Source organism: Myxocyprinus asiaticus, chromosome 49 (genome assembly GCF_019703515.2).
Source record: "Myxocyprinus asiaticus isolate MX2 ecotype Aquarium Trade chromosome 49, UBuf_Myxa_2, whole genome shotgun sequence".
Lineage (NCBI taxonomy): Eukaryota > Metazoa > Chordata > Actinopteri > Cypriniformes > Catostomidae > Myxocyprinus > Myxocyprinus asiaticus.
The window spans coordinates 15650506-15678420 of NC_059392.1; the positions used below are offsets into that span (position 1 = coordinate 15650506).

General features: G+C 37.5%; 1 protein-coding gene across 1 annotated transcript; it reads left to right on the forward strand.

The window, feature by feature from the left end:
• mcoln2 (mucolipin TRP cation channel 2) lies at window positions 1-27815 on the forward strand. The gene is given in 14 exon segments (XM_051693722.1): window positions 1-119; window positions 1880-2039; window positions 2171-2344; window positions 2872-3025; window positions 3218-3296; window positions 3424-3520; window positions 3606-3705; window positions 3830-3942; window positions 4439-4588; window positions 8647-8748; window positions 9661-9783; window positions 10228-10434; window positions 11249-11403; window positions 26426-27815. Coding segments are annotated over 14 exon segments (1701 nt in total). The 5' UTR covers window positions 1-69; the 3' UTR covers window positions 26463-27815.
• The last annotated feature ends 100 nt before the right edge of the window (window positions 27816-27915 follow it).

The window sequence follows — 27915 nt, forward strand, 5'->3', positions numbered from 1 at the left end:
TGTTCAAGGAACGTCTGTGGCGGGGAAACGCGCTTTATCATTGATAAGCATTCTTACATAACAGTTGACATGGAGTTGTCTGATATGTACTGCCAGGGTGTTGAGGCTAACGTACCAAGGTAAGTTAAACAAAAAAGTCTTGCATAAATTGAAATATGAATATTTTTGCATGATAAATAGGCTAAATATACAGATAATTAGGTGTTAAAGGTGCTCCGTTGTAATATCATTTGAGATCTAATAATATTTATGACTCTGCAAAATAAGACTACTATGTCTGTTTGCTCGAAGATTATTTGTTTTAACTTGTGTATTAATAGCAAGTTATGTCAAAAAACGGCAACATGTCATCTGTCAACTGTCAGTGTTTTTTGAGCATACAAGTACAACCTTGGACTTGATCCCCTGTTAGTGTTTGAAAGGAACATGTAAATACTTGCAATTATTTATAAAGGCTCAGTTAAAGTTTAAAAATACACTGGGGAACTAAGCAGAACTGTTTTCCTTTTTAGTGCATTGACCCCTACCATCTTCCTTATCCTAAACAGAACTCTGTCACATGAGTAATGTGTCACCCAAAGTTGATTTAGCATCTGTCAGTGCTCATATATATATATTTAGTATCATAAACAAAATGGATAAATTTAACGAGAATGTGCTCCAGATATGAGTAATATCTATAGATCTGCTTTGCAAATTTGAATTATCTGTGTGTTATACACACAAATGTTAATTTTATACTAACTGACATGAACTTTGTGCATGAACTTTTTTTTTTTAATTCAAGATTTTAGCTTAAAATTAGGGTAGGTTTATGGGAAAGTGTATAGTATATCTTGGGCCCTTAACTTGTCACCAAGTTGTTGTAGTTGTTCACTAGTTTGTTTTAAATGGTTCTGCAGTGTGACAATAGATACAAATATAGATGTTTTTATAGCCTAGGAAATTTAATGACAGAATACCCACTGTTATATATATATATACACACACACCGATCAGCCACAACATTAAAACCACCTGTCTAATATTGTGTAGGTCCCCCTCGTGCTGCCAAAACAGCACCAAGCCGCATCTTAGAATAGCATTCTCAGATGCTAAACTTCTCACCACAATTGTACAGAGCCGTTATCTGAGTTATTGTAGACTTTGTCAGTTTGAACCAGTCTGGCCATTCTCTGTTGACCTCACTCATCAACAAGGCATTTCCGTCCACATAACTGCCGCTCACTGGCTGTTTTTTGTTTTTTGGCACCATTCTGAGTAAATTCTAGAGACTGTTGTGTGTGAAAATCCCAGGAGATCAGCAGTTACAGAAATACCTAAAACCAGCCCATCTGGCACCAACAATCATCCATGTGATTATCTAATCAGCCAATCGTGACAGTGCAGTGCATAAAATAATGCAGAAACAGGTCTGGAGCTTCAGTTAATGTTCACCTCAACCATCAGAATGGGGAAAAAATGGGATCTTAGTGATTTGGACCGTGGCATGATTGTTGGTGCTGGACAGGCTGGTTTGAGTATTTCTGAACTGCTGATCTCCTGGGATTTTCACACACAACAGTCTCTAGAATTTACTCAGAATGGTGCCAAAAACAAAAAAGCATCCAGTGAGCGGCAGTTCTGTGGATGAAAATGTCTTGTTGATGAGAGAGGTCAGCAGAGAATGGCCAGACTGGTTCAAACTGACAAAGTCTGCGGTAACTCAGATAACCGCTCTGTACAACTGTGGTGAGAAGAATGGCATCTCAGAATGCTATTCTGAGATGCGGGTTGGCGCTGTTTTGTCGGCACAAGGGGGACCTACGCAATATAAGGCAGGTGGTTTTAACGTTGTGGCTGATCGGTGTATATACGCATATGTAATTTTTTCAAATAGTGTCTCCAGATCCATGGGCACTGATCCCATAACAGAGGACATACTAAGAGATGACCTGAGGTTTTATTTCATGAGCCCTTGCGAGAAGTACAGAGCCCGGCGACAGTTACCATGGAAACTAGCGGTTCAAGTTTTGAAAATATTCATGATTACACTCCAGGTATTTATAGGGTTACCTGTCAGTGCATGCCTTAATGTGGTAATTTTGTCTTTGTAAATAATGGTTAACCATAATCATACTGTTTAAGATATCTTTTCAGAAATTTCCTAAAAAATACAACTCTCTTTAAGCTCATACTATTTGGATTAAACAACCAGCTCGTGGTATCCTACAAGGAGGAGAACCTGATGGCATTTAAGAATCTGTTTCTGAAGAGCTACAGTGGCATGGATGAAGATGACTACAGTATAGCTGTCTACACCAAACAGAATGTATATGATAGTTTATATTATGTCATAGATCAGGTTTGTATTTACTTTTCATCCATGTGAAAAGTTTTGTTTTCTTCACTTCTTTCCTCTTTCATCACTTTATCAGCATTTATTATAACCTGCCATCTTTGCGTTTGTCAGTTGGATTTGTAAGTGTTTAATCTTGATGTGATGGTCATGACATTTACCTTTTTGTTTTAGGAGGACTCTATAATGTATAATGCATTTACATTTTGTAAATGTCAGAAAAGGGAATAAGAATAAATAAATAAATCATTATTTAGAACTTTTGCCTTGTAGCCTGTCCTTAAAACAAGATGCATGTACTTGAGCAAAATCACATATGATCAGTGGCATAAATCAGTGGGGCCTGGGGGGGTCAAAATGATCAAAACAACCGTGGGCCCAACGGGCGATTGAAAACGACCAAGGTGGTCCCAGATCCCCCCCCCCCCCAAATGATTATTTTGCAGTAGAAAAAAAAATTGTTTAGATGTCAGTTTTGTTGGACATTTCAAATAAATCACACACAATATAAAGTTTTTCTATCCCTACTGCAGTATTCCCAGTTAGGAAACCTGTCTATGGGTCCTGTTAATTATGCTGAGGAGAATGGAAAATTTCTGCCCATGCTCATCTGTAAAGAAAGCTACAAGAGAGGCAACGTGGAGCCCTCTGAGGAATCCTATGATATTGATGCCCAGCTTGAAACAGGTTATTCAGTTACCTCACACAGAACACCATAGAAACCCCATACTGTAATGCCCTGGCAAACAACCACAACACCCTGCAAACATGGCCGTGACTTTTATATGAGCAAACACCACTCTCATTGTATTCAGAAAATGTTAAATGTTGCATATATCGTATCATTGTGCATAAACTCTCCATTTTTGTCTGTTCCAGTTTGCTTGACTCTTGACCCAAAGTCTGCTGCAACATGGAGAATGAACAATAAATCATTTTTCGAGCTGGACTTTTATAGGTTTGGAAACCTAAACAGTAACCAAAACATTTAAACTTAACGAGAAACAATAGAGCTCTGTTAATTATTTTGGAACATAAAAAGCATCACAAATGGCTCATGTATTCGGATTTTGTTTGAAATACAGGCTTGTCGATATTGAGATTACGTTTGCGCTCAAAGGAATCAATTTGCAAACTGTTCGCTCGCATGAGCTGCCTGACTGTTATACGTTTTTAGTCAAGGTAAGATTCATTTTCCAAAAAAAGTTAATATTTCAAAATGATTTTTTTATATTTCAAAATAAATCCATGAATTGACTTTTTACAGATTGTCTTTGATAACAGTTGCCATACTGGGAAGGTGAAATTGACCCTTGATTTTGATGCTGTTAGTAGCGTGTGCAAAAACTGGAAGATTTCAGGAACTGGTAAGGAAAGAGTTATCCCTTACAGTGAATGCAGTTATAGTTGATGATTAATTGTAATAAATAACAGTTTTTCATGTCATGTGGACTTTAATTGGTCAATGTGGTGCACTATTGACTTTTGCAGCTCAGAAGAATACACACTATCTCCTGGTCTTTGATGGCTTTGTTATTGCAGTCTGTCTGATCTCTGCAGTGCTCTGCACACGTTCCATTATACTTGCTGTGAGATTATTACAGGTAAATCTAATTTAAACAGGGTCTGCCAATCCACTACAAATGGGTAGTTTCCATTTAAATAATTTTGGGAAGTTGTCATGTCCTGTGGTGTAACATGCTACAGTATACTCCATCTAAACCATTTTAAACTTTTGGCAATTATTTTATTTATAATGCATGCAGATTTTATGACATGAAACTCATAAATCTCATTTTAATTGAAAGACTACATGGAATATTTGTACTTTAATTTGTCACACCACAGGATGATTTAAAATGGATTACTGAAGGCAAAAGGTTGACCTAAAATATATATATTTACTTTTATACATATGTTATAGCGTAAAATCTCGACATGATGTGTCAACTACGCAGATACATTTTGTTTTTTAAATCTACAACACTTGTTGTTTTTTGTGCTGCCATACAGTGACTCAATGTGAACTCATACTATTCTGATATTTTTGTGCCCTGTCAGTGTTTCCTGCCAATCATATGACATTTCCTCCCTTTGCAGCGGTTTTCTAGATTCTGTCTCGAGAACTTTAATCATAAATTGTGTGAAGATGACCAAAAAGAATTCTTAAATGGCTGGTACATCTTGGTGATCATCAGTGATGTTTTGGCCATCATTGGATCAATACTGAAAATGGAAATACAGGCTAAGGTATGTTTATTTTGCCAAAATGATAGATAGACAGACACTATAGATAGAAAGAGACTAGAGATACTCCAGACAAAAAGATAGGCACTATAGATAATATAGATATACACTATGGATAGAAAAAACAGACACTATAGATACTGTAGATAAAAAAACAGACACTTGATACTATATATAGAAAGACAGACAGTATAGGTACTAGAGATTGACACTATAGATTATCCTATAAATACTATAGATACTATAGAAAGAAACTATACAGTAGATACTATAAATACTTTTATATACTATAGAAAGATGCTATATTACTACAGATTCTATAGATGAATAGATTCTATAAATTATGACAGATATATACTATAAACACTATAGAAAAATACTATAGATACAAAGATATGATAGAGATAGGTAGATAGGTAGGTAGATAGATACTATAAACACTAAATATACTATATAAAGCTACTATAGATATTACTGATAGATACTGTAGATACTATAAATACTAAAGAGCAGATAGTCAACATGACACATTTTCTCTCAGAGATGCAGACTTGGTAATCTTTGGAAGTATGATGCAAGGTAATTTAAGACATGGCCATTAAACAAATTTTTTTTAATTAAATTTCAAGGAATATTTACTAAATCATACCTGTGCCATACCCTTCCACAGAGTGTAACTAACTATGATGATAGACATACAGACAGTCAGACAGACACTATAGATAGAAAGACAGACACTATTGCTACCATAAATGACATACACTATAGATAGAAAGACACTAGATACCATGGATAGAAAGACACTATAGTAACTATAGATAGGATGTATAGACAGACAAACAGACACTATTGATATTATAGGTAAAAAGACAGACACTATAGATAGAAAAACAGACACTATAGAAACTACTATAGAGAGATAGTATAGAAGTATCCTATAAATACTATAGATACTATAAAAAGAAACTATACAGTAGATACTACAGATAGAAAGATACTATGAATACAAAGATACTACAGATAGATATGTACTATAGATAGAGAAATAGATACTTTTATATACTATAGAAATCAGTAGTACTATATATAGATCCTATAAATACTATAGAAAGAAACTATACTGTAGATAGAAAGATACTATAAATACAGTGATACTATAGATAGATATTATAGAGAAATATATACTTTTTATACTATAGAAAGATGCTATAGTTACAGTGCATCCGGAAAGTATTCACAGCGCTTCACTTTTTCCACATTTTGTTATGTTACAGCCTTATTCCACAATGGAATAAATTCATTATTTTCCTCAAAATTCTACAAACAATACCCCATAATGACAACGTGAAAGAAGTTTGTTTGAAATCTTTGCAAATGTATTAAAAATAAAAAAAGAAAAAAAAAAAAAAATCACATGTACATATGCATTCACAGCCTTTGCTCAATACTTTGTTGAAGCACCTTTGGCATTTACAGCCTCAAGTCTTTTTGAGTATGATGCTACAAGCTTGGCACACCTATTTTTGGGCAGTTTCTCCCATTCTTCTTTGCAGGACCTCTCAAGCTCCATCAGGTTGGATGGGGAGCGTCGGTGCACTGCCATTTTCAGATCTCTCTAGAGATGTTCAATCGGGTCTGGGCTCTGGCTGGGCCGCTCAAGGACATTCACAAGGAGTTGTCCCGGAGCCACTCCTTTGTTATCTTGGCTGTGTGCTTGGGGTCGTTGTCCTGTTGGAAGATGAACCTTTGCCCCAGTCTGAGGTCCAGAGCGCTCTGGAGCAGGTTTTCATCAAGGATGTCTCTGTACATTGATGTATTCATCTTTCCCTCGATCCCAACTAGTCTCCCAGTTCCTGCCGCTGAAAAACATCCCCAAAGCATGATGCTGCCACCACCATGCTTCACTGTAGGGATGGTATTGGCCAGGTGATGAGCGGTGCCTGGTTTCCTCCAGACATGACGCTTGCCATTCAGGCCAAAGAGTTCAATCTTTGTTTCTCATGGTCTGAGAGTCCTTCAGGTGCCTTTTGGCAAACTCCAGGCGGGCTGTCATGTGCCTTTTACTGAGGAGTGGCTTCCGTCTGGCCACTCTACCATACAGGCCTGATTGGTGGAGTGCTGCAGAGATGGTTGTTCTTCTGGAAGGTTCTCCTCTCTCCACAGAGAAATGCTGGAGCTCTGTCAGAGTGACCGTCGGGTTCTTGGTCACCTCCCTGACTAAGGCCCTTCTCCCCCGATCGCTCAGTTTGGCCAGGCGGCCAGCTCTAGGAAGAGTCCTGGTGGTTCTTCCATTTACGGATGATGGAGGCCACTGTGCTCATTGGGACCTTCAGTGCTGCAGAAATTATTCTGTACTCTTACCCAGATCTGTGCCTCGATACAATCCTGTCTCGGAGGTCTACAGACAATTCCTTGGACTTCATGGCTTGGTTTGTGCTCTGACATGCACTGTTAACTGTGGGACCTTATATAGACTGGTATGTGCCTTTCCAAATCATGTCCAATCAACTGAATTTACCACAGGTGGACTCCAATCAAGTTGTAGAAACATCTCAAGGATGATCAGTGGAAACAGGATGCACCTGACCTCAATTTTGAGTGTCATGGCAAAGGCTGTGAACACTTATGTACATGTGATTTATTTATTTTTTTTTATTTTATTTTTTATTTTTATTTATTTTCGTTTTTTATTTTTAATAAATTTGCAAAGATTTCAAACAAACCTCTTTCACGTTGTCATTATGGGGTATTGTTTGTAGAATTTTGAGGAAAATGAATTTATTCCATTGTGGAATAAGGCTGTAACATAACAAAATGTGGAAAAAGTGAAGCGCTGTGAATACTTTCCGGATGCACTGTACTACAGATAGATAGATACTATAGATGAATAGATTGTATAAATACTACAGATATATACTATAAATGCTATAGAAAGATACAAAATATACAAAGATATTATACTATATAAACGATAGATAGATGGTTCCTATAAATACTATAGAAAGAAACTATACAGTAGATATTACAGATGGAAAGATACTATAAACACAAAGATACTACAGATATATAAATACTATAGATATAGAAATGGATACAATTTATACTATAGAAAGATTCTATAGTTACTACAGATAGATGGATACTATAGATTAATAGATTCTATAAATACTACAGATAGATACTATAAATACTATAGAAAGATACTATAGATACAAAGATGCTATATATACTATAGATAGATAGATGGGTCCTATAAATACTATATATACACTATAGAAAGAAACTACAGTAGGTACTACAGATTGAAAGATACTATAAATACAATGATACTATAGATGAATATATTCTATAAATACTACAGATAGATACTATAAATGCTATAGATACAAAGATATTATAGATAGATAGATGGGTCCTATAAATTCTATGTATACTATAGAAAGAAACTATACAGTAGGTACTACAGACAGAAAGATACTATTAATACAATAATACTACAGATACTACAGATAGATAGATACTATAGATAATGTATACTTTAATATACTATAGAAGGATGCTATAGTACTAAAGATAGATAGATACTATATATACGATAGATAGATATAGATAGATAGATGGGTCCTATAAATACTATAGATACTATAGAAAGAAAGATACTATAAATACAAATGTACTACAGATAGATAGATACTATAGATAGAGAAATAGATACTTTTTATACTATAGAAAGATGCTGTAGTACTACAGATAGATACTATAGATATAAAGATACTATATAAACTATAGATATATAGATATAGATACTACAGATAGATAGATACTATAGATGAATAGATTCTATAAATACTACAGATATATACTATAAATACTATAGAAAGATACTATAGATATAAAGATGCTATAGATAGATAGATATAAAATACTAAAATATTATAGATACTATGGAAGTATGATGCAAGATGATTTAAGACATGGCCATTAAACTAATTCTTTTTTTTTAATTTTTATTAAAGTTCAATGAATATTTACTGAATCATGCCTGTTCCTCCTCCTTCCAGAGTCTGACTAACTATGATGTGTGCAGTATTTTCTTGGGCACATCAACATTAATGGTGTGGGTGGGTGTCATCAGATATCTGGGATACTTCCAAAAATACAATGTAAGTCAAAATAAGAAAATAACAAAAACAATAGCAGAATCCACCACATCGTAATGACAGTTATGCATAAAATACATGGTGTAGTCATTATGGTCTTATTATAAAAAATGCAAATTCAAATGTTTAAGTTGGATTTGTCCAAAAGCATCTGCCAAGAATATGCATGTAAATAGCATAGGAGGGGCTTGCCTGCTCTAGTTTTTATAGCTGTGTCATAAACGACACACTATGCACTTATAAAATATACTATGCACTCAGCCATGTAGTGTGTGAATTTTCAAAGTGTAGGATCGTCCCAAATGGAACACTTAACGGTTAATACTACATGGAAGCATTCTGCGTTTAACAGCTGACGGAAGTGTCGTTTCAAACGCACGTGATGTGTTGCCGCTAGGTTTAGCGCATTAGCCAACATCAGTTCAACAGTTGTATCTCAAACAACGTACATATTCACACAGCGTGGGGTGATGGTAAAGCATTCAACTCACATTTGTAAGGTGCTGTATCCACTGAAATTTCACTAGCAGCTACATTCTTCATTATTTACAACTGTTTTGTCAGACTAGCAGCGCAGCCAGGTAAGTTCGCCCCTTCTGCTATCTATGGCAAGCTGCGATTGCTTTGTGCATGAAGTGTCCAACATTCCACACTCCGTTTTACGGTTGAAAAAGTGCATCATCCAGGTACTTAATGTACACTTCTTTTTGCTGCATTTTCAGTGTAAATGTACTATTCGCACTACTTACACTACAAAATGGCAGTAGACAATAGAATAGTACAGAAGTGTGCGGTTTGGGACGCACCTTATGTCAAGGTGCGTGTGTTTTATTGATAAGAGGTTATACAACAGCATTGATTGCATTACATTAATCATGTATTATGGCCCTAATAAATGTTTTTATGACATCACAGGTGCTTATCCTCACTATGCGAGCAGCTTTACCAAAGGTCCTGCGTTTCTGTTGCTGTGCAGGAATGATCTACCTGGGCTACACCTTCTGTGGATAGATCGTTCTGGGACCCTACCATGAGAAGGTACCAACAGAAAGGGGATAAATATCATCAATCTAAAAACGAATCATTCTGTTCTTAATAATTTGTATTGGAAAAGCGTTGTTTTTGTTTGTTTGGGAATGCAACCTTTTGTCGAGAATTTTTGAAAGTGATATTATTTGTAGTTTCTCATCCTAACCAGTAGATGGCAGTATATGTTGACATTTACCAAAAGAACTGGATGAGAAAAGGCCAGTGTGAACTCAGCAGTTATTGTGAGACAACCATACAAAGCAACTTTTTGAGGGATTCACATAATTGACTAATCAGAATCAAGTATTCCAGAGAGCTTTGTTAAAATACTTAATATTTGCATTGTTGTTATTCTTATTTGCTGACAAATGTCTGGATTTCATTCTGGTCTCATGCACACTTCCTAAACATGTTCTCTGCCCAAATTTACTGTCTTATTTTTGTGTGTGTCAGTTTGAAGGTTTGAGTCGTGTAGCAGAGTGCCTCTTCTCACTAGTCAATGGGGATGACATGTTCCCTACGTTTGCGGAGTTTGAGCAAAAGAACACAATGGTGTGGCTGTTCAGCAGAGCGTATCTCTACTCGTTCATCTCCCTCTTCATCTACATGGTGCTCAGTCTCTTCATCGCCCTCATCACAGATGCTTATGAGACCATCAAGGTACCACAGCTACCTGTCCAAAAGCTTAGTTGGATACTGTGAGTGACGTCAAGAGTTTCATAGTTTTATCAGAGCTGTGGCTTAGTGGTTAGCGAACATGCTTTGAGACACTGAGTTGTGGTGCTCACATTGGCAATGTGAGTTAGAATCCGACTTATTTCCCAATCCATTCTCCCCTCTTTATCCAATAATTTCCTGTCCTTTTGCCACTGTCCCTATCAATAAAGGTGACAAATTCCAATAATAATAATAAAACAAAAAGATTTACACAATTTTGTGTGAACTTTGGTGTAAATTTTGAAGGGAAGAGAGATCTTATAAGTGGATCATTGTAGATCAAAATATTTTCATTGGCCAAAAATGTTCAGAGTACTACTATACTACTTTTCAATTTCCAGTGTGATAAACGTTTTTTTTTGTTTTGTTTTGTTTTTTTACTGATTTTTATTTCAAAGATGATAACTGCTCTCCAATAGGATCAATCATGTAATGTAGTGTGGTCATGTAATAACAATGTAGCATAATACTGTTTGAAATGTTGCATAATACGTACTGGTCACATACTATTAAACATTCTTTTTTTCTTTTTCTTTTTCTTTTTTTACAGGATATACTGTGTATTATTCAGAAAGCTGTTAGTTAGCTTTCTGTCCCAAACATAGCTAATGAGTTGCAGGGGGATCTGTTTATATTCTTAATAACTGAATAGAAACAAAATCCTCTGGTACTGCATTACATACAGCAGAATTCAATGAACAAAGCCATGCAGTTCTTGCTCATAGTGCTTTTATATCAACTTCTCTATTTTGACCAGGGTTACCAAAAGACAGGCTTCCCCATGACCGAGCTCCAGCGATTCCTGCTGGAGCAGAATGAGTGTTTCCCTCTCCAGCGGCGGGAGGAGGCTGGAATGGAGAGTGGTGAAACTGAGACCATCCACCCCTCTGTAATGCTGTGTTGCTGCAAAAGGTATACAATTGCAGACATGAGCTGCAGGGCTCCAGTGTTTCCTCCACAGTTGATGTTAGCCCACTGTGGCATGAGAAATGGAGTTAGTGGTGGGAGAGAAAGACGGACACACCCAGCAAAGTGCTGATTACAGAGAAATGCACTCTGGGGGCAAAAGACAAGAAGGCTTCCCCTCGCTTTACAGGAACTTACACGATAAACAAGCAAGAGTTTAGATAAGAAAAAAGATGTGCCCCCTTGTTGCCCATTATTGTTCCATGCCTCTGTTAAAACAGTTGATGCAGAAAAGCAATTTTCCATTGCTCTGTGGGGAACTTTTCCAAAGCATCTTGCCATTTTGGGGGAAGAAGAAAAACAGGATTAATCAATATACTGCAATATTTCTATTGATAAATATTTATTTTCTATGTACAAACACTGATGAGCCAAAAAATTATGACCACTCACAGGTGAAGTGAATAACATTGATCATCTCCTAACAAGGCCACATGTCAAGGTCTGGTTAGATTAGATGGTAAGCTAACAATCAGTTCTCGTAGATCTGTAGAAATCCAAACAAGTGCAACTAATATATTAAATCTGCTATAGATATAATGCAATCTAGTGGGAATAAACAAGCCAACACAAGATTTTTTTTTTTAATTTCTCCACATTATTCTATGCAAATTATCTTCTACGTTTACCCCTTATTTGTGACTGTCTTTAAAGGTGTTAATAGATGTATAGTGAAATCAAAGAAAGAACTGTTGTAACGTCATTTTGAACAAAATCTGTCCAAAAAGAAAGTGTCTGAGTATGTTGCTGTGGTTAGAAAACAGCTTGCTAGCGTGAACTTTAAGGAAAACTTTGCACTGGCTGTTAAGCACCTAACTGCCATTGGTCAACATAATCGGTGGGTGTGACCCAGTGCTCCACCTACTTTGACGCCAACATCTTTTCCAAGTAAATTTCTTAACTCAGTCGAGATCAGTCAACATGAACGCACTGGAGTGCAGGCTTGCAGTATCTATCTTTAACATTTTTTTTATAGAAGCCTTTTTCATGATCTTATGTGGATTCTTTTCACAAAATGTTTTAAAGTATAATCACAGAGGGTAAAGGGTGCATATTATGGCCATGTATATAGCGTGTTAGAGTTAGTGTTAGCACTATGAATGCAGAATATAAACATGACAAACCACATTATCTGCTGTATATATTTTATTTTAAATCGTCGAGAAGATTTCAGTAAAAGACTACTTTTACTGATCTCATGTGTATTCTACTCAATACTAGTCACTTGGAATCAAATAATAAATAGCATCTTTTAAACTCACTGCCCAGGATTTGCATAATCATGGAAGTTAACATCGTTTTATTTGCATATAGTGTGGAATTGAAGATTGGATTTACATTAGAGGTATTCATGGGTCCACTTTGATCCGAAAACCTGAGGTCTGACCTGAGACCCGAGCGGATCCGGGTTAAAAACTTTTACGAGTGCCTCGGGCATGGGTCGGGAATTATATTAGTAGCCTCGGATCTCATGTAAATTTAAACCAAATGGACCCGAAAAGACCCAAATTATTTTAAAATGTGCTAACTTTCCATTATTCATTTTGGGTGTTTGACAATATTTTATTATTTAAAACAGATACATATTAAATAATTCTATGAAAACGTTATCTCACTTTTTCGCTGTTCTCTGACAATCTGCGTTCCTAAGTGCAATTTTTTAAAAAACCCTGCCTATGCCAAGAACTCTTGCACACTTGTGTGATTTTTAAAAACAAAAAGATTGCACTTCAGTAGGGTTTACTAGTTAGTCATTTTAATACAAAATCACAATAGGCCCTTTCCCGCTGGCAGTACTAAAGCCTGTCTTAGGTACTTTCCCCCGGAACTAGTACTGTTTGTTGCTTTCGCACTTAAGGAACTATAGTTCCTCTGAGCCGTTTTTGGGGGATTTTTAGCTCCTACTCTGTAATAGGTACTTGGGGGCATATAGGGACTGTTGGAGACTATGGGAGGTGCTGCAGCCTGTAATTGGTCAAAAACCTATGACGCTCAAAGCATTGAGAACGGAGAGGAGTCCACAGCTGCCATTTGTAAACAACTAGCTGCTAGCGTGCTACTCAGAGGATTGTGCTAATTTTACAGTTCCCTTAACAGAAATGAAATAAAACCAACAAAGTATACAAAGAGGATCACCTGTTTCGTGTTTGTATGTGTAACTTCATCGGGTTTTCAGTGCATCTGTACTGTTTGTACCGTGTGACTATACAGAAAATAAAGTGATTTCTGGATTACTACATCGAATTTTTCATGGGATGACGGATACAAATAACCTACACTAAACCATCATGAAATCTAGTGTACATGAGGGAAGTATTGCGTGCCTGACTGTTACTGTATGATAACTTGCATCAAGACATATTCTTTAAGGCAATGAGTATTTCAGTATAGTTGAGTCATAAAATACATTATTGTATAAGACTGTGTTGATAAATAGGTTTAAAGTGCTTTCAGCATGTTGTCCACTAATTTCAGTGTGTGCTGTGTGGTAGTCTGACCGCTCGTCTCATCTCTCACTCCAGCTGCAGCAAGCACAGCTCTCACACTCAGTTTAAACTGTAACATGAAGACACGGACTGTTGCCTTCGGTGGCTGAGGTAGAATGAAATATGGTGCTGTTTAAACTGCTCAGAGACTAGTTTCCCAGAGCTCCATTCATTCAAAAACGCTGTCGTTTAAACCATTAATGGATTAAGCAGCTGCCTACGTTTTCGAATGCAACCAAAGCTCATGTAACACAGCTCTTACAAAAGTGAAACTCCGATCCCGGTGTCCTCAATCTGTGTTGTTGATTTCGTTGTTGTTGTTTTATATTGAATCGTGTGTTCCAACCTTGGCTGAAGAAAAATGGTAGATACTAGATTACGTCACTGCAGTGATAACTTTTGGCAATGCGATGCAACAGGGGAAAAGTCTCCTCAGGTGTTCCGTTCCTTGTAATTTTTTTCAACTAGAAAGTTACTAAAGGAAAAGTACAGGAATGTAGGTGGGAATGGGCCTAAACATTATTAACCCCCTTCTCTGTTCTCTGTCAGTCCGTGCTTCTTTGTGTGAATTACCAAACATTCCTGGATACTGGTGCTTGCAGGCTGTGCAGACGTCACTGCCTTTTACATTCAGGTCCAGTCGGGTACGAAAAACACCACCGTTGGTTTGGGTACGAAGTGATTCGGGTCGGGTACACATTTTTGGACCCAAGAACACCTCTAATTTACATCAGTTTGGCAGAGACACATTTATGTGGCAAAGTCTAAATGGAATGTGCTTATTCAGTCGGATAGCTTTCCGTAGTGTTGGGTTCGAGTCCACCTTAGTCGAGTTCGAGTCAAGTCCGAGTCTTTAAACAATTGAGTCCGAGTTGAATCAGAGTCCAGAAGTGGCCGAGTCGGACTCAAGTCCGAGTCCATAACAGGCAGAGTCAGGGTTGAGTCAGAGTACGAATGAATCTGTTCATGAACATGAATTAAAATTGTAAGCGTAAACTCAACATCAGCTTATTTTAAATTTCACAACTAAGAAAAACAGTTTGTCAATATAAATGTAATAAAAACACCTCTGTTGCCTTTCATATATTATGATTAGTATCCTGTTGAACAAAGTGGTTTCAGAATGAAATCATATGCTTTAAGTGTATGAAGACAAAACTGTCCTTCAAAATACTTCTTATTGCGTTCTGTTGACATTTCAATTATTTGTTGCTTTTCCCCTCCACTCAAACATACACCAAAGAAAGTGAAAGCTGCGTTAGTCAGTCATTTACAACCAAGGTTATGTTTCGAATTTTAATTTAGTTTTTATTTAAAATGATCCCTATCTAAAGAAACAATAGTCTATACTGAGATTTCTTTCTGAATCTGCCGACTGATTTGGGAAAATACAGTACATACAAATGAGTCAACACAGTAGTAATTAGCACTCGCTGAGAAGTTATGCCTCACGATTTGACTGCAAATGCTACATCCAAAAACAGTGGAAAAGCCCACTGATAATATTAGGGCCATGTCGTCAAAGACATGATTTTCTAGTTAATTTGCAGGAAACCGCACAATGCAGGGCAGTTCTGCGTGCTGCTTGTGTACCTAAATCCCTGATGCGTCCGTGTATGTCTCGCAGCAGCTACCGTAGAATAATAATAATTGATATTTGCTTGAGCGGCAGCCACGTTGGTCTGCAATTGATCTGAAATCTTTAAATGGCAAGAAAATTTCATTGAGCTCTTCTTTAACAGCAAAAACATGGAGAATAATAATTTTGAGTCATAAATTTAACAGAATTGTCCTTCAAATGTGTCAGAGATGTAGGCTAAAAAAGACGTGCATAAGTTACCCGGTGGTTTACAATAAAAATAAAATAAACATTTATAATAAAAATGTCATAACCAACTAAATTAATCTTGTAACATGAAGTTTAGCTTCATACACAAACTGTCATCGATTAATACATTTATTTTATAGTCTATAATTAAATTAAAAAACAAAACATTTCACTGCCCAAAATATCCTAATATTTTATTGTACATGGTTGAATGTTGTGAATGGTGGACAAATTCTGTAAAAGAATGTATTTTAAGTAGCTCGTCAATGCTTTGAAAATAGTCAATCAATAATAAATAGGTGCTGTTTATCTATTTAGAGTTGCTGTCAGCTTTAGCAATAACTATTTAAAAAGTTACACAGTTAATTCATCAAGCTATAATGGACCAGTTCAAGCTGACAACACTGCGTGGACCACAAGAGACTACAGAAGCCTACATGTGTAGATACAATGCATCAGGAATGTATTCACAGCCCTTCACTTTTTCCACATTTTGTTATGTTATAGCCTTATTCCAAAATGGATTAAATTCATTATTTTCCTCAAAATTCTACAAACAGTACCCCATAATGACAACGTGAAAGAAGTTTGTTTGAAATCTTTGCAAATTTATTAAATATAAAAACCGAAAAAAAATCACATGTACATAAGTATTCACAGCCTTTGCCATGACACTCAAAATTGAGGTCAGGTGCATCCTGTTTCCACTGATCATCCTTGAGATGTTTCTACAACTTGATTGGAGTCCACCTGTGGTGAATTCAGTTGATTGGACATGATTTGGAAAGGCACACACCTGTCTATATAAGATCCCACAGTTAACAGTGCATGTCAGAGCACAAACCAAGCCATGAAGTCCAAGGAATTGTCTGTAGACATCCGAGACAGGATTGTATCGAGGCACAGATCTGGGGAAGTGTACAGAATAATTTCTGCAGCATTGAAGGTCCCAATGAGCACAGTTGCCTCCATCATCCGTAAATGGAAGAAGTTTGGAACCACCAGGACTCTTCCTAGAGCTGGCTGCCTGGCCAAACTGAGCGATCGGGGGAGAAGGGCCTTAGTCAGGGAGGTGACCAAGAACCCGATGGTCACTCTGACAGAGCTCCAGCATTTCTCTGTGGAGAGAGGAGAACCTTCCAGAAGAACAACCATCTCTGCAGCACTCCACCAATCAGGCCTGTATGGTAGAGTGGCCAGACGGAAGCCACTCCTCAGTAAAAGGCACATGACAGCCCGCCTGGAGTTTGCCAAAAGGCACCTGAAGGACTCTCAGACCATGAGAAACAAAGATTGAACTCTTTGGCCTGAATGGCAAGCGTCATGTCTGGAGGAAACCAGGCACCGCTCATCACCTGGCCAATACCATCCCTACAGTGAAGCATGGTGGTGGCAGCATCATGCTGTGGGGATGTTTTTCAGCGGCAGGAACTGGGAGACTAGTCAGGATCGAGGGAAAGATGAATGCAGCAATGTACAGAGACATCCTTGATGAAAACCTGCTCCAGAGCACTCTGGACCTCAGCCTGGGGCGGAGGTTCATCTTCCAACAGGACAACGACCCTAAGCACACAGCCAAGATAACAAAGGAGTGGCTCTGGGCCAACTCTGTGAATGTCCTTGAGTGGCCCAGCCAGAGCCCAGCCTTGAACCCGATTGAACATCTCTGGAGAGATCTGAAAATGGCAGTGCACTGACGCTCCCCATCCAACCTGATGGAGCTTGAGAGGTCCTGCAAAGAAGAATGGGAGAAACTGCCCAAAAATAGGTGTGCCAAGCTTGTAGCATTATACTCAAAAAGACTTGAGGCTGTAATTGGTGCCAAAGGTGCTTCAACAAAGTACTGAGCAAAGGCTGTGAATACTTATGTACATGTGATTTTTTTTATTTTATTTTTTTTTATTTTTTTTATTTTTTTTTTTTTTTATAAATTTGCAAAGATTTCAAACAAACTTCTTTCACGTTGTCATTATGGGGTATTGTTTGTAGAATTTTGAGGAAAATAATTAATTTAATCCATTTTGGAATAAGGCTGTAACATAACAAAATGTGGAAAAAGTGAAGCGCTGTGAATACTTTTCGGATGCACTGTACATTACGCCTAAAAAGACTTAATATCTAATATTAATACTATTTTTCTGTATTTTTATTTCGATATGCTGTTTTTAGAAAACTGTGAGAGACCTGATGTGGGTGACTTGACTCAGTGAAGTTCTTTTTTTTAAAGTTTAACCACGATGAAACCGCAATGCGAGCACCGTCTTGGCTGCACACTCCACACGCTATTTTACCAGTTTTCAGGTCCCGTGTCATGTGAAACTGCCTTGTTTAGTTTCTATTACATTGGATACATTCCCGTCTTATGTTTTCGCTGTGCCAGCCACCTCAGTAGTCAATGTTATACAGTAGTCTCTGTAGTAACATTCAAGCGTATTGGTTGACTGATGAGTGTGCTGGGCACGTGCGTGTGTGTGTGTGTTTGCTTAAACACAGTGAAACAACTCTGGCTATGTCTACGACTTCAGGGGCTAATACAGCTGCATGCAGACAGTGATGTGTTAATTAATTTCTGTTTTGTTATTTTTTTCTTTTTTAATTCATTGCATCACAAATGTCATGGACTCTGGGGGAAAAAAATCCAGAGTCCCAAAGGCTCGAGTCCGATTCAAGTACAAGTAAAAATGCATCCAAGCCGTGACAAGTCCAAGGCCATTAAAACTGGACTCCAAACTTGAGTACCCCAGCTCTAGCTTTCCAGTCAGTAAAAACGCATGAAGTGACCATCTCACTATGAATTCGGCAACAGTAGGATGACATTTTTTTTTTTTTTTTTTTTCAGCTAAAATCAGTCTGTGCTTACTGAAATTCGAATGACTGCCCCAAGTGACCGAAGCTGGATGTGGTGTTGAATGTATGGACATGTGTGAACTCCAGTTTCCTGGTGAAATGCCCACAGAGTTGTGTAAAAGTGAGTTGTAAAGAGTCATTTTTAGTTGTAATGATGTAATACAGCCAACAGGATATTTTATTAACCATATTCCCCAACCCTAAACCTAATCGTCAGTGAAGTAAATAATTTAATCTTGGATGGAAATGACAACTTCTGAATTACGCTCATCATTGATTATGTGCACACGATTACTTCCTGGTTTCAATAGGACTATAACCCGTGTCATTGAGGCTGCCAACACAACACTCTATCAGTCGCGCCACAGAAAATGATCAACACAGTAGAATTGATGTAAAAATGTCTGATGGGAGATTGTGCTTGTTAGTAAAGGCAGAATAGGGTTGATTTCAGGGCAAATGCACACTGGGTAGAAACACGTTGACTTGTGATCATGTTGGTAAAGTCCATTTATTTGTGCTAAATTGCTGAAAGGTGCTATAAAAAATAAAGTTATTAAAAAATAAAATTGTTGTTGTTGTTGTTAATAATAATAATAAGTGTAAATACCCCCTTTGATGTTGGCTTGACAAAGCCTTGACTGAAAGTTTTTAAAAAGATAAACCTTCAGATAAACTGTCAGACTGACAGATACACCTTCAGAAAGTTACAGTGCTTTGAAAAAGTATTTGCCCCCATACTGATTTCTTCTGTTTTAGATCTTCTAACGAGATATAAAACAAAGGCAACCTGAGTAAAAACAAAATACAGTTTCAAATATATATATATATATATATATATATATATATATATATATATATATATATATATATATATATATATATATATATATATTATTTTTTTTAAATTTTATTGAAGCAAAATAGTTATCCAACACCCATATCACCCATGTGAAAAACTAACTGCCCCTTAAACGTAATAGCTGGTTGTGCAACCTTTAGTAGCAACAACTGCAACCAAACGCTTCTGATAACTGGAGTTTAGTCCTTCACAATGCTGTGGTGGAATTTTGGCCCACTCTTCTTTGCGGAACCGCTTTAGTTCAGCAACATTGGAGGGTTTTTGACTAGGAACTGCCTGTTTAAGGTCCTGCCCCAGCATCTCAATCGGGTTCAAGTCAGGACTTTGACTAGGCCACTCCAAAACTTAATTTTGCTTCTTTTGTGCCATTCAGAGGTGGACTTACTCCTGTGCTTTGGATCACTGTCTTGCTGCATAATCCAGTTGCGCTTAAGCTTCAACACACGGACTGATGACCGGGCATTCTCCTTTAGGATTTTCCGGTAGAGAGCAGAATTCATGTTTCTCTCAATTATTGCAAATCACCCTGGCCCTGAAGCAGCAAAGCATTCCCACACCATCACACTACCACCACCATGCTTGACCGTAGGTATGATTTTCTTTTTGTGGAATTCTGTGTTTGATTTACGCCAGATGTAACAGGACCCCTGTCTTCCAAACAGTTCCATTTTCGACTCATCAGTTCACAGAACATTCTCCCAAAAGGTTTGAGGATCATCAAGGTGTGTTTTGGCAAAATTCAGATGAGCCTTAATGTTGTTCTGGGTTAGTAGTGGTTTTCGCCTTGTCCTAGGCTTTTTTGTGACTTCCTGAATGAGATGTTGCTGTCCTCTTGGACAGAGACTTCCACTTCTGGGAAGGTTCACTACTGTGCCAAGTTTTCTCCATTTGGAGATAATTGCTTTCACTGTGGTTCTTTGAGTCCCAGATCCTTTGAAATAGCTTTGTAACCCTTCCCAGACTGATGTATTTCAATCACCTTTTTCCTCATAATTTTTGGAATTTCTTTAAATCTTGGCATAGTGTGCTACTGGGTGAGACCTTTTAGCCAACTTCATGCTGCTAAAAAAATTATATTTAGGCGTTCTATTTGATTGAACAGGGCTAGCATTAATCAGGCCTGGGTGTGTCTAGTCCAGCTGAACCCCATTATGAATGCAGTTTCCTTAGATTTGGGGATTTAATAACTACTAGTAATACTTTTTCACATGGGCCCAGTTGATATTGGATAACTTTTTTGCTTCAATAAATAACATTTATCATTTAAAAACTGTATTTTGTGTTTACTCAGATTGCCTTTTGTTTTATGTTAGATTTTGGTTGAATTTTTGAAGCAATAGAGAGAGATACACAAAAACAGAAAAAAATCAGGATGGGGGCAAATACTTTTCCACAGCACTGTAGATAATGCTTAGATATTGTATTGTAATCTAAAACTAGATAGTAAAGTTTGAAGACAAACTTTATGTTGGCTTGACAAAGCCTTGTCTGAAAGTTTAAAATAGTTTGAAGAGTTGGAAGGTCTTACATTCAGACAGACAGAAGGGACATCATACAGATAGACAGCCAGCTGCAATAAGTCCTATACAACCCTTGAAGTAGTTACAAGTTTAAGTAGTAGTTTTAAAAGTTCAAAGTTTAAAGATTATAAGACCATTCATTCTATCAGATAGATAGATAGATAGATAGATAGATATGTTCTGGTTCAGAGATATGTGATTTTGTTAATTGGTTGCTAGGGTAACCCCATCTGGTTGCTAGGCAGTTACCAAGGTGATACTCAAAAGGCTCCTTGCTACCCTGAGTCAAATGAAAGAAACCCGAAGTCTCCAAGACATTCTGATCTGAGTTTGGTGCATGTAGCTTAAAAGCTCTAGGAGTTAGAGTCAGAAATTTTAGTCTCAGAAGAAGAATAACTATAATAATAACTAGATAGTAAAGTTTGAAGACAAACTTTATGTTGGCTTGACAAAGACTTGTCTGTAAGTTTAAAATAGTTTGAAATGTTGGAAGTTTGAAGGTCTTACAGTCAGACAGACAGAAGGAACATCATACAGATAGACAGTCAGCTGCAAGAAGTCCTATGCAACCCTACCCTTTGCTTGTTTTTTTGAATGGCAAATAGGTTGCTAGGGTAACCCCATCTTGTTGCAAGGCAGTTACCAAGGTGATACTGAAAAGGCTCCTTGCTACCCTGAGTCAGATGAATGAAACCTGAAGTCTCTAAGATGTTCTGGTGCAGAGATATGTGATTTGTTACATGGTTGCTAGGGTAATTCCATCTATCACCAAGGTGATACTTAGCATGGCTCCTTGCCATCGTGAGTGAAATAAGTCAACCTGGGAGTCTCTACGATGTTCTGGTGCAGAGATATGTGATTTGTTACTTGGTTGCTAGGGTAACCCCATCTGGTTGTTAGGCAGTTACCAAGGTGATACTTAGCATGGCTCCTTGCCATCTTGAGTGAAATAAGTCAACCCGGAAGTTTCTACGATGTTCTGGTGCAGAGATATGTGATTTGTTACTTGGTTGCTAAGCAGTTACCAGGGTGATACTAAGAAGGCTGCTTGCTGTTCTGAGTCATACAAGCCAACAATGAAGTCTCTATGACATTCTGATCCTGAGATACCCATCTAAGCGATTTTTAAATGGAAGTCAAAGGGGTTTGGTTGCTAGGGTGCTCTAAATGGTTGCTAAGGCGTGGCTAAGTAGTTTCCATGATGATACTTGAAGACTAATTGCTCACCCAATTAAAACAAGCCAACTCTCATGTCTGTAGGACATTCTGATCAGGAGATATCCATCTAAGCCATTTTGAATGGCAGTCAATGGGTTTTGATTGCTAGGGTGCACAAAATGTTTGCTAGGTTGTATGCAGTTGCTAGGGTGTTAAAGTGATGGAGTGAAAGAGAGAATAAAAAGAGTGGAATGATGGAAAGATAGAAAAGAGAGTGGTGGAGTGATAGGAAGTAGATTGAATCCTCTAAAGAAGTTATTATAGGGAAAAGTTTCCACACCCTGAATGGGAGTCAATTTAAAATCAGTCCTGTTCGGAAGTCAGATACGGGAATACCAGAAGCCCGATCAGTTAGAAAAGATATAGCAATCCGAGTCAGACCAGTCTGAAGGTCTGTGGCGAGTTTGGTGTTTGTAGCTTGAAAGCTCTAGGAGGAGATACTCTTGGAAATTTTTGGGTCCCAGAATAATAACTAGATTGAAAAGTTTGTGGACAAACTTTAGGTTGGCTTGAGAAAGCCTAGCCTGATAGTTTGAAGTAGTTGTAAAAGTTTTAAGTTTGAAGTAGTTATAAGTTTTAGTAGTTTTAAAAGTTCAAAGTTTAAAGATTATAAGATCCTTCAGTCTATCAGATAGACAGACAGATAAATAATGACCCTCAGATAAACAGATAGATAGATAGATGTATTTTTCTACTTGATTGCTAGGGTGAGCTACTTTGGTTGCTAGGCAGTTACCAGGGTGATACTCAAAAGGCTCCTTGCTCCCTTGAGTCAGATGAACGAAACATTAAGTCTCTATGATGTTCTGGTGCAGAGATATGTGATTTGTTACTTGGTTGCTTGGGTAACCCCATGTGGTTGCTAGGCAGTTACCAGAGTGATACTTCATGAGGCTCCTTGCTCTCCTGAGTGAAATAAGTCAACCCGGAAGTGTCTACGATATTCTGATGCAGAGATATGTGATTTGTTACTTGGTTGCTAGGGTAAGCCCATGTGGTTGCTAGGCAGTTACCAAAGTGATACTTAACATGGCTCCTTGCTATCCTGAGTGAAATAAGTAAACCCGGAAGTCCCTACGGCATTCTGATCCTGAGATACCCATCTTAGTGATTTTGAATGGAAGTCAGTGGTGTTTGGTTGCTAGGGTGCTCTAAATGGTTGCTAGGGCATTGCTAAGTAGTTCCTATGATGATAGTTATAGACTGATTGCTCACCCAATTAAAACAATCCAACTGTCATGTCTCTAGGACATTCTGATCCGAAGATATCGCACTCTAAGTGAAAGCAATAGTGTTGGTTGCTCGGGTGCTCTAAATGGTTGCCAGGGCATGGCTAGCCAGTGAACAATGAGATTCTTATTGGCTGCTTAATAAACTGACTCATAAGAGCCAATCCCCAAGTGTTTACGACATTCTGTTCTGAAGATAAGCTTCTGAGACATTATGAATGGAAGTTAATGGGGGGTGGTTGCTAGGGTTCCATAAATGGTTGTTAGGGCATGGCTATGCCATTTCCAAGGTGAAACTTAAAGAGTGATTGGTATCCCGATTGAAATGAGCCCACCCCCATGTATCTATGTCATTCTGATTGGGAGATATGATCTGGCAACTTTCTTGCATTGACTGCCATTTAGGAACAAAATTCTCTTCACATAGTACCCTATGGGACTTTTTGGTAAAACATTTTTGTCCCCCTTTTTACCCCCTGAGGTACATTTTACCCCCAAACACAGGGTACGTTTGAACACGGCTTGCTAGCCCGAATCAAATGATGCACCCACATGTGTCTAGGACATTCTGATCAGAAGATATCGCACTCAGCCATTTTGAATTGAAGTCAGTGGGGATGGTTGCTAGGGTGCTCTAAATGGTTTTTAGGGTGTGGCTAAGTAGTTTTTCAAATGGATACATGAAGACTGATTGCTCACCCACGTGAAATAAGCCGACTGCCATGTCTGTAGTATGTTCTGATCCCTCTCAGCCATTTTTAATGGAAGTCAATAGGGCTGGTTGCTAGGATGCTCTAAATTGTTGCTAGCGTGTGGCTAGCCAGTGACCAGAAAGATTCTTATTGGCTGATTACTAATCTGACTGAAAAGAGCTAATCCCCAAGTGTCTACGACATTCTGTTCTGAAGATATCCTTCTGAGCCATTTTGATTGGAAGTCTATGGGGGCGGTTGCTAGGGTGTGTAAATGGTTGCTAGGGCGTGGCTACACCATTTCCAAGATGATCCTTAAAGACTGATTGGTAGCCCGATTGAAATGAGCCCGCCCCCATGTGTCTGTCATTCTGATTGGGAGATATGATTTGACAATTTTCTTGCATTGACTGCCATAGTAGGGGGAAAAAAATGTTTTCATGGGCGAGACCCTTGCCATAGTATGCCTATGGGAAATTTTTGGGACGTTTTTTGCCCCCCAGGGGTGCACAGTACCCCCAATCCCTTAGAAAAGTCATAGCACAGGTGTTGTCAATAGGCCGGTCGATTTGACACCTAATTCATGGGTCTACTACAAACAGTGCGGGACGAGTTAGGTGCCGAAGTTTTGTACGGAATAAGAATAATACTAATAAGTATGTGAGATTACAATAGTGATGCTTTGCTCCGCAAGCACCACTAATAAGAAGTATGTGAGATTCCAATAGTGATGCTTTGCAAGCACCACTAATAAGCTTAAATAGTAGATCAGTATGTTGGCTTTGTCAAGCCAACATAATAATAAGTTTAAATAGGATTTCAGAATGTTGGCTATTGGGTTTCGCTTGAACATTTGGCAATCTTTTAATGTACCAAAATGTTATGTGGATATCTTTGTCATCAAAAGTTTGAGCTGAAAGTAAAACCGAGTTTTCCTTGTTGGTTAACCAGTGAGTGGGTCCCTTCCCTTTGCTTGAGGGATTCAGACCAAAATTGATTTTGGCATCTTTTATCACCACTATGATAAATGCATGTTTGAAATGCACCATATTCTATTTAAAAAGCATTTTACACTCAAAGCAGATCAGAACTTATTAGAATGAAAATGCAGGTAAATATTATAGCTACAGTTTACCGTGTATTGCTCCATGTAAAATCAGATGATCTCACTTTGAATTTGGCAACAGTAGGATGAAAGTTCTTCAGCTAAAATCAGTATGTGCTTTCGAACAACTGCCCCCAGTGGGCGAAGCTGGAAGTGTTGTTGAATGTATGGACACGTGTGATCTCCAGTTTCCAGGTGAAATGTCCACAGGGTGGTGCAAAAAGTGAGTTGTAAAGCTGTTTTTAGTTGTAATGATGTAATACAGCCAACAGGATATTTTATTAACCATATGCCCTAACCCAAACCCAAATCTTGGATGGAAATCACAACTTCGGAATTGCGCTCATCATTTATTAAGTGAACACGATTATTTCCTGGTTTCCATTGGAACAGAGGCTTCCACTGAGGCTTCCGATGCAACACTATCAGTTGCGGCACAGAAAAAGATCAACACAGTTGAATGTCTTATGGGAGATTGTGCTTGTTAGTAACTTGGAAGATTGGGGTCGATTTCAGGGCACATGAACATTCGATATTAACATGTTGACTTTCCTTGTGATCATGGTGGTAAAATCAATTACTGTCAATCTAGAGTTTCCAATACGCACAGTATATTTAGGAATATTACTTAAGTAGAAGACACAGGGACAGTCTGTTTTGGTAAATTAGTGGAATATACCTAATTTGAGTTTAGGAATCTTTAGTTTCACTTCCTTTGGAAACTGCAAGACATCGCATAAATTAAAACCAAACTAAATTTATACAAAGTTTAAAAGACTAGCACTGCAGAAATGTAAAACTATTAGGGCCAAAATCTTGACTGTAAAACAATAAGAAATCAATGTATTATCTATTATCTTCAAGCTGTTATTGGTGCTCTACCCTGTCCATGGCTATCATTGTTATCTCTGTTTTGTGAAAAATCTCAAAATCCTATCTTTTTATTAACCGTAGAAATTTCAGAATCCTAACATGAATTTGTCAAATCTTAACTTAATATAGGAACTTTTGGTAATAGGGCCCTTTGCCTCTCCAAGTCTATGATAAATTAAGCTTGTGACCCTGAAGTACACTTTAGTGGATGGGCAGGATTTTCTACAAGATCATCCAGAGGGTCCTCCATTCAAATAAATCAAACAACAACTCACAATGTACCTAATTTGTGCTTTATCTCTTTGCAGAGCTCCCAAAGATGACACTATCATTCTAATCGGCTGACCACTGCTACCAATTACACACTCGGTGTCAAATCTGCTTCAAACCACAATGCAGAACTCATTGCAGTTTGACTAAAGGAGAGATTGTGGGACTTTGAACATGTTTACTGCTTCATGTACATGGTTCATGTTCTGCACAGGAAATATGAGCTGAATGAACGTGCCAAAAGACAAAGCTCATATGACCTGTATTAGCAAATTGAGAAATACCAAATCATATCTGGCAAAGTGTACAACAATGCAATTAGGGCCCAAAAAAAAAAGTTTTTGTGGGTTATATTTCAAAGACAGGAAATCATGATGCAGCTAATTTGTAAAATTATCCCTATTGTTGAAAACTGGAGGAAATATCTTAAATGTTATTTATTTGTTAGTCACAAGGGATTGTCTGTCTTGAGACTGTTTTACATTAGAGAAGCACTTTCAAATTTCACTTATGTATTTTATATAGTCCTTTTGACATGTTACCTCATAACGATTTTAAACTTTTGCAATGGAACATTTCAACGATAATGTTTGTTCTTGATTCATACGTGAAATGTGCAAGGAACCATTGCTATATGTGAGATACTGTAGTATCAAGAGTGCATTACTCACACAGCTGAGGTAACTTTTGTCTTGGTGTAGTGAATTGTTTTTTGATGAACTCATTATGCCTTTATTCATTCCACCATCTAGCAATAAACAGTGAAAGCAGACAAGTTCATACGTGACTTTCTTTGTAAGCATTTGCTCATTTGGAGACAGGTTGAGTGGGTGAGTGAATGAACAATAATGTATATGTATTTGCACACTAAAAGAGGCCCTTTTTGTATTTGTTTGTTCCATTTTTAGAAGATGTTAATTGTTTGCTAAGGTGCCATTTATAAAACTTGTTTATCAAATTAATAATATTAGATATCACATTACCAGTGAGGGCTTAACAATTTAAGCTCTGTTTTTAAAGATTTTCTGATTCAGTGGCATACCCAAAATTAAAGGCTTATAACTCGACAAAAAAGGAGGGTCAAGTGTTTGGTATCACTGTAAAGAAAGCTTTTAAAAATTTTTTTAAATGATATAGATCATGTTAAATTCGGAGACTCAAGTCACAATAGATTTGACATTATATACCTCTGGGTGTAAATAAGGTAGCTCCGAATAACTTTTTTGTTCCCAATCATGTCAACTGTAACTGGAAAAAAGTTTGTGTTGATACGACAAAGCAATCAAAAGTTATAGCACTGCAAAAATGATTTATTCTAGTGTTCAAAAACATCTCCAAGTATCCAAAAGCCTCTCCAAACAAATATAACATCATAATTGTACATAAGAACTAATTACACATGCAAACACAACAATGAATAAAGATTTGCACAGAATGCAGACATGATTTTATTAATGAGATTTCACAGAATGAGTGCCATTTGACTCGATGAATCTGCATCGAGTCTGTTTCATGTACTTGGCGCCAT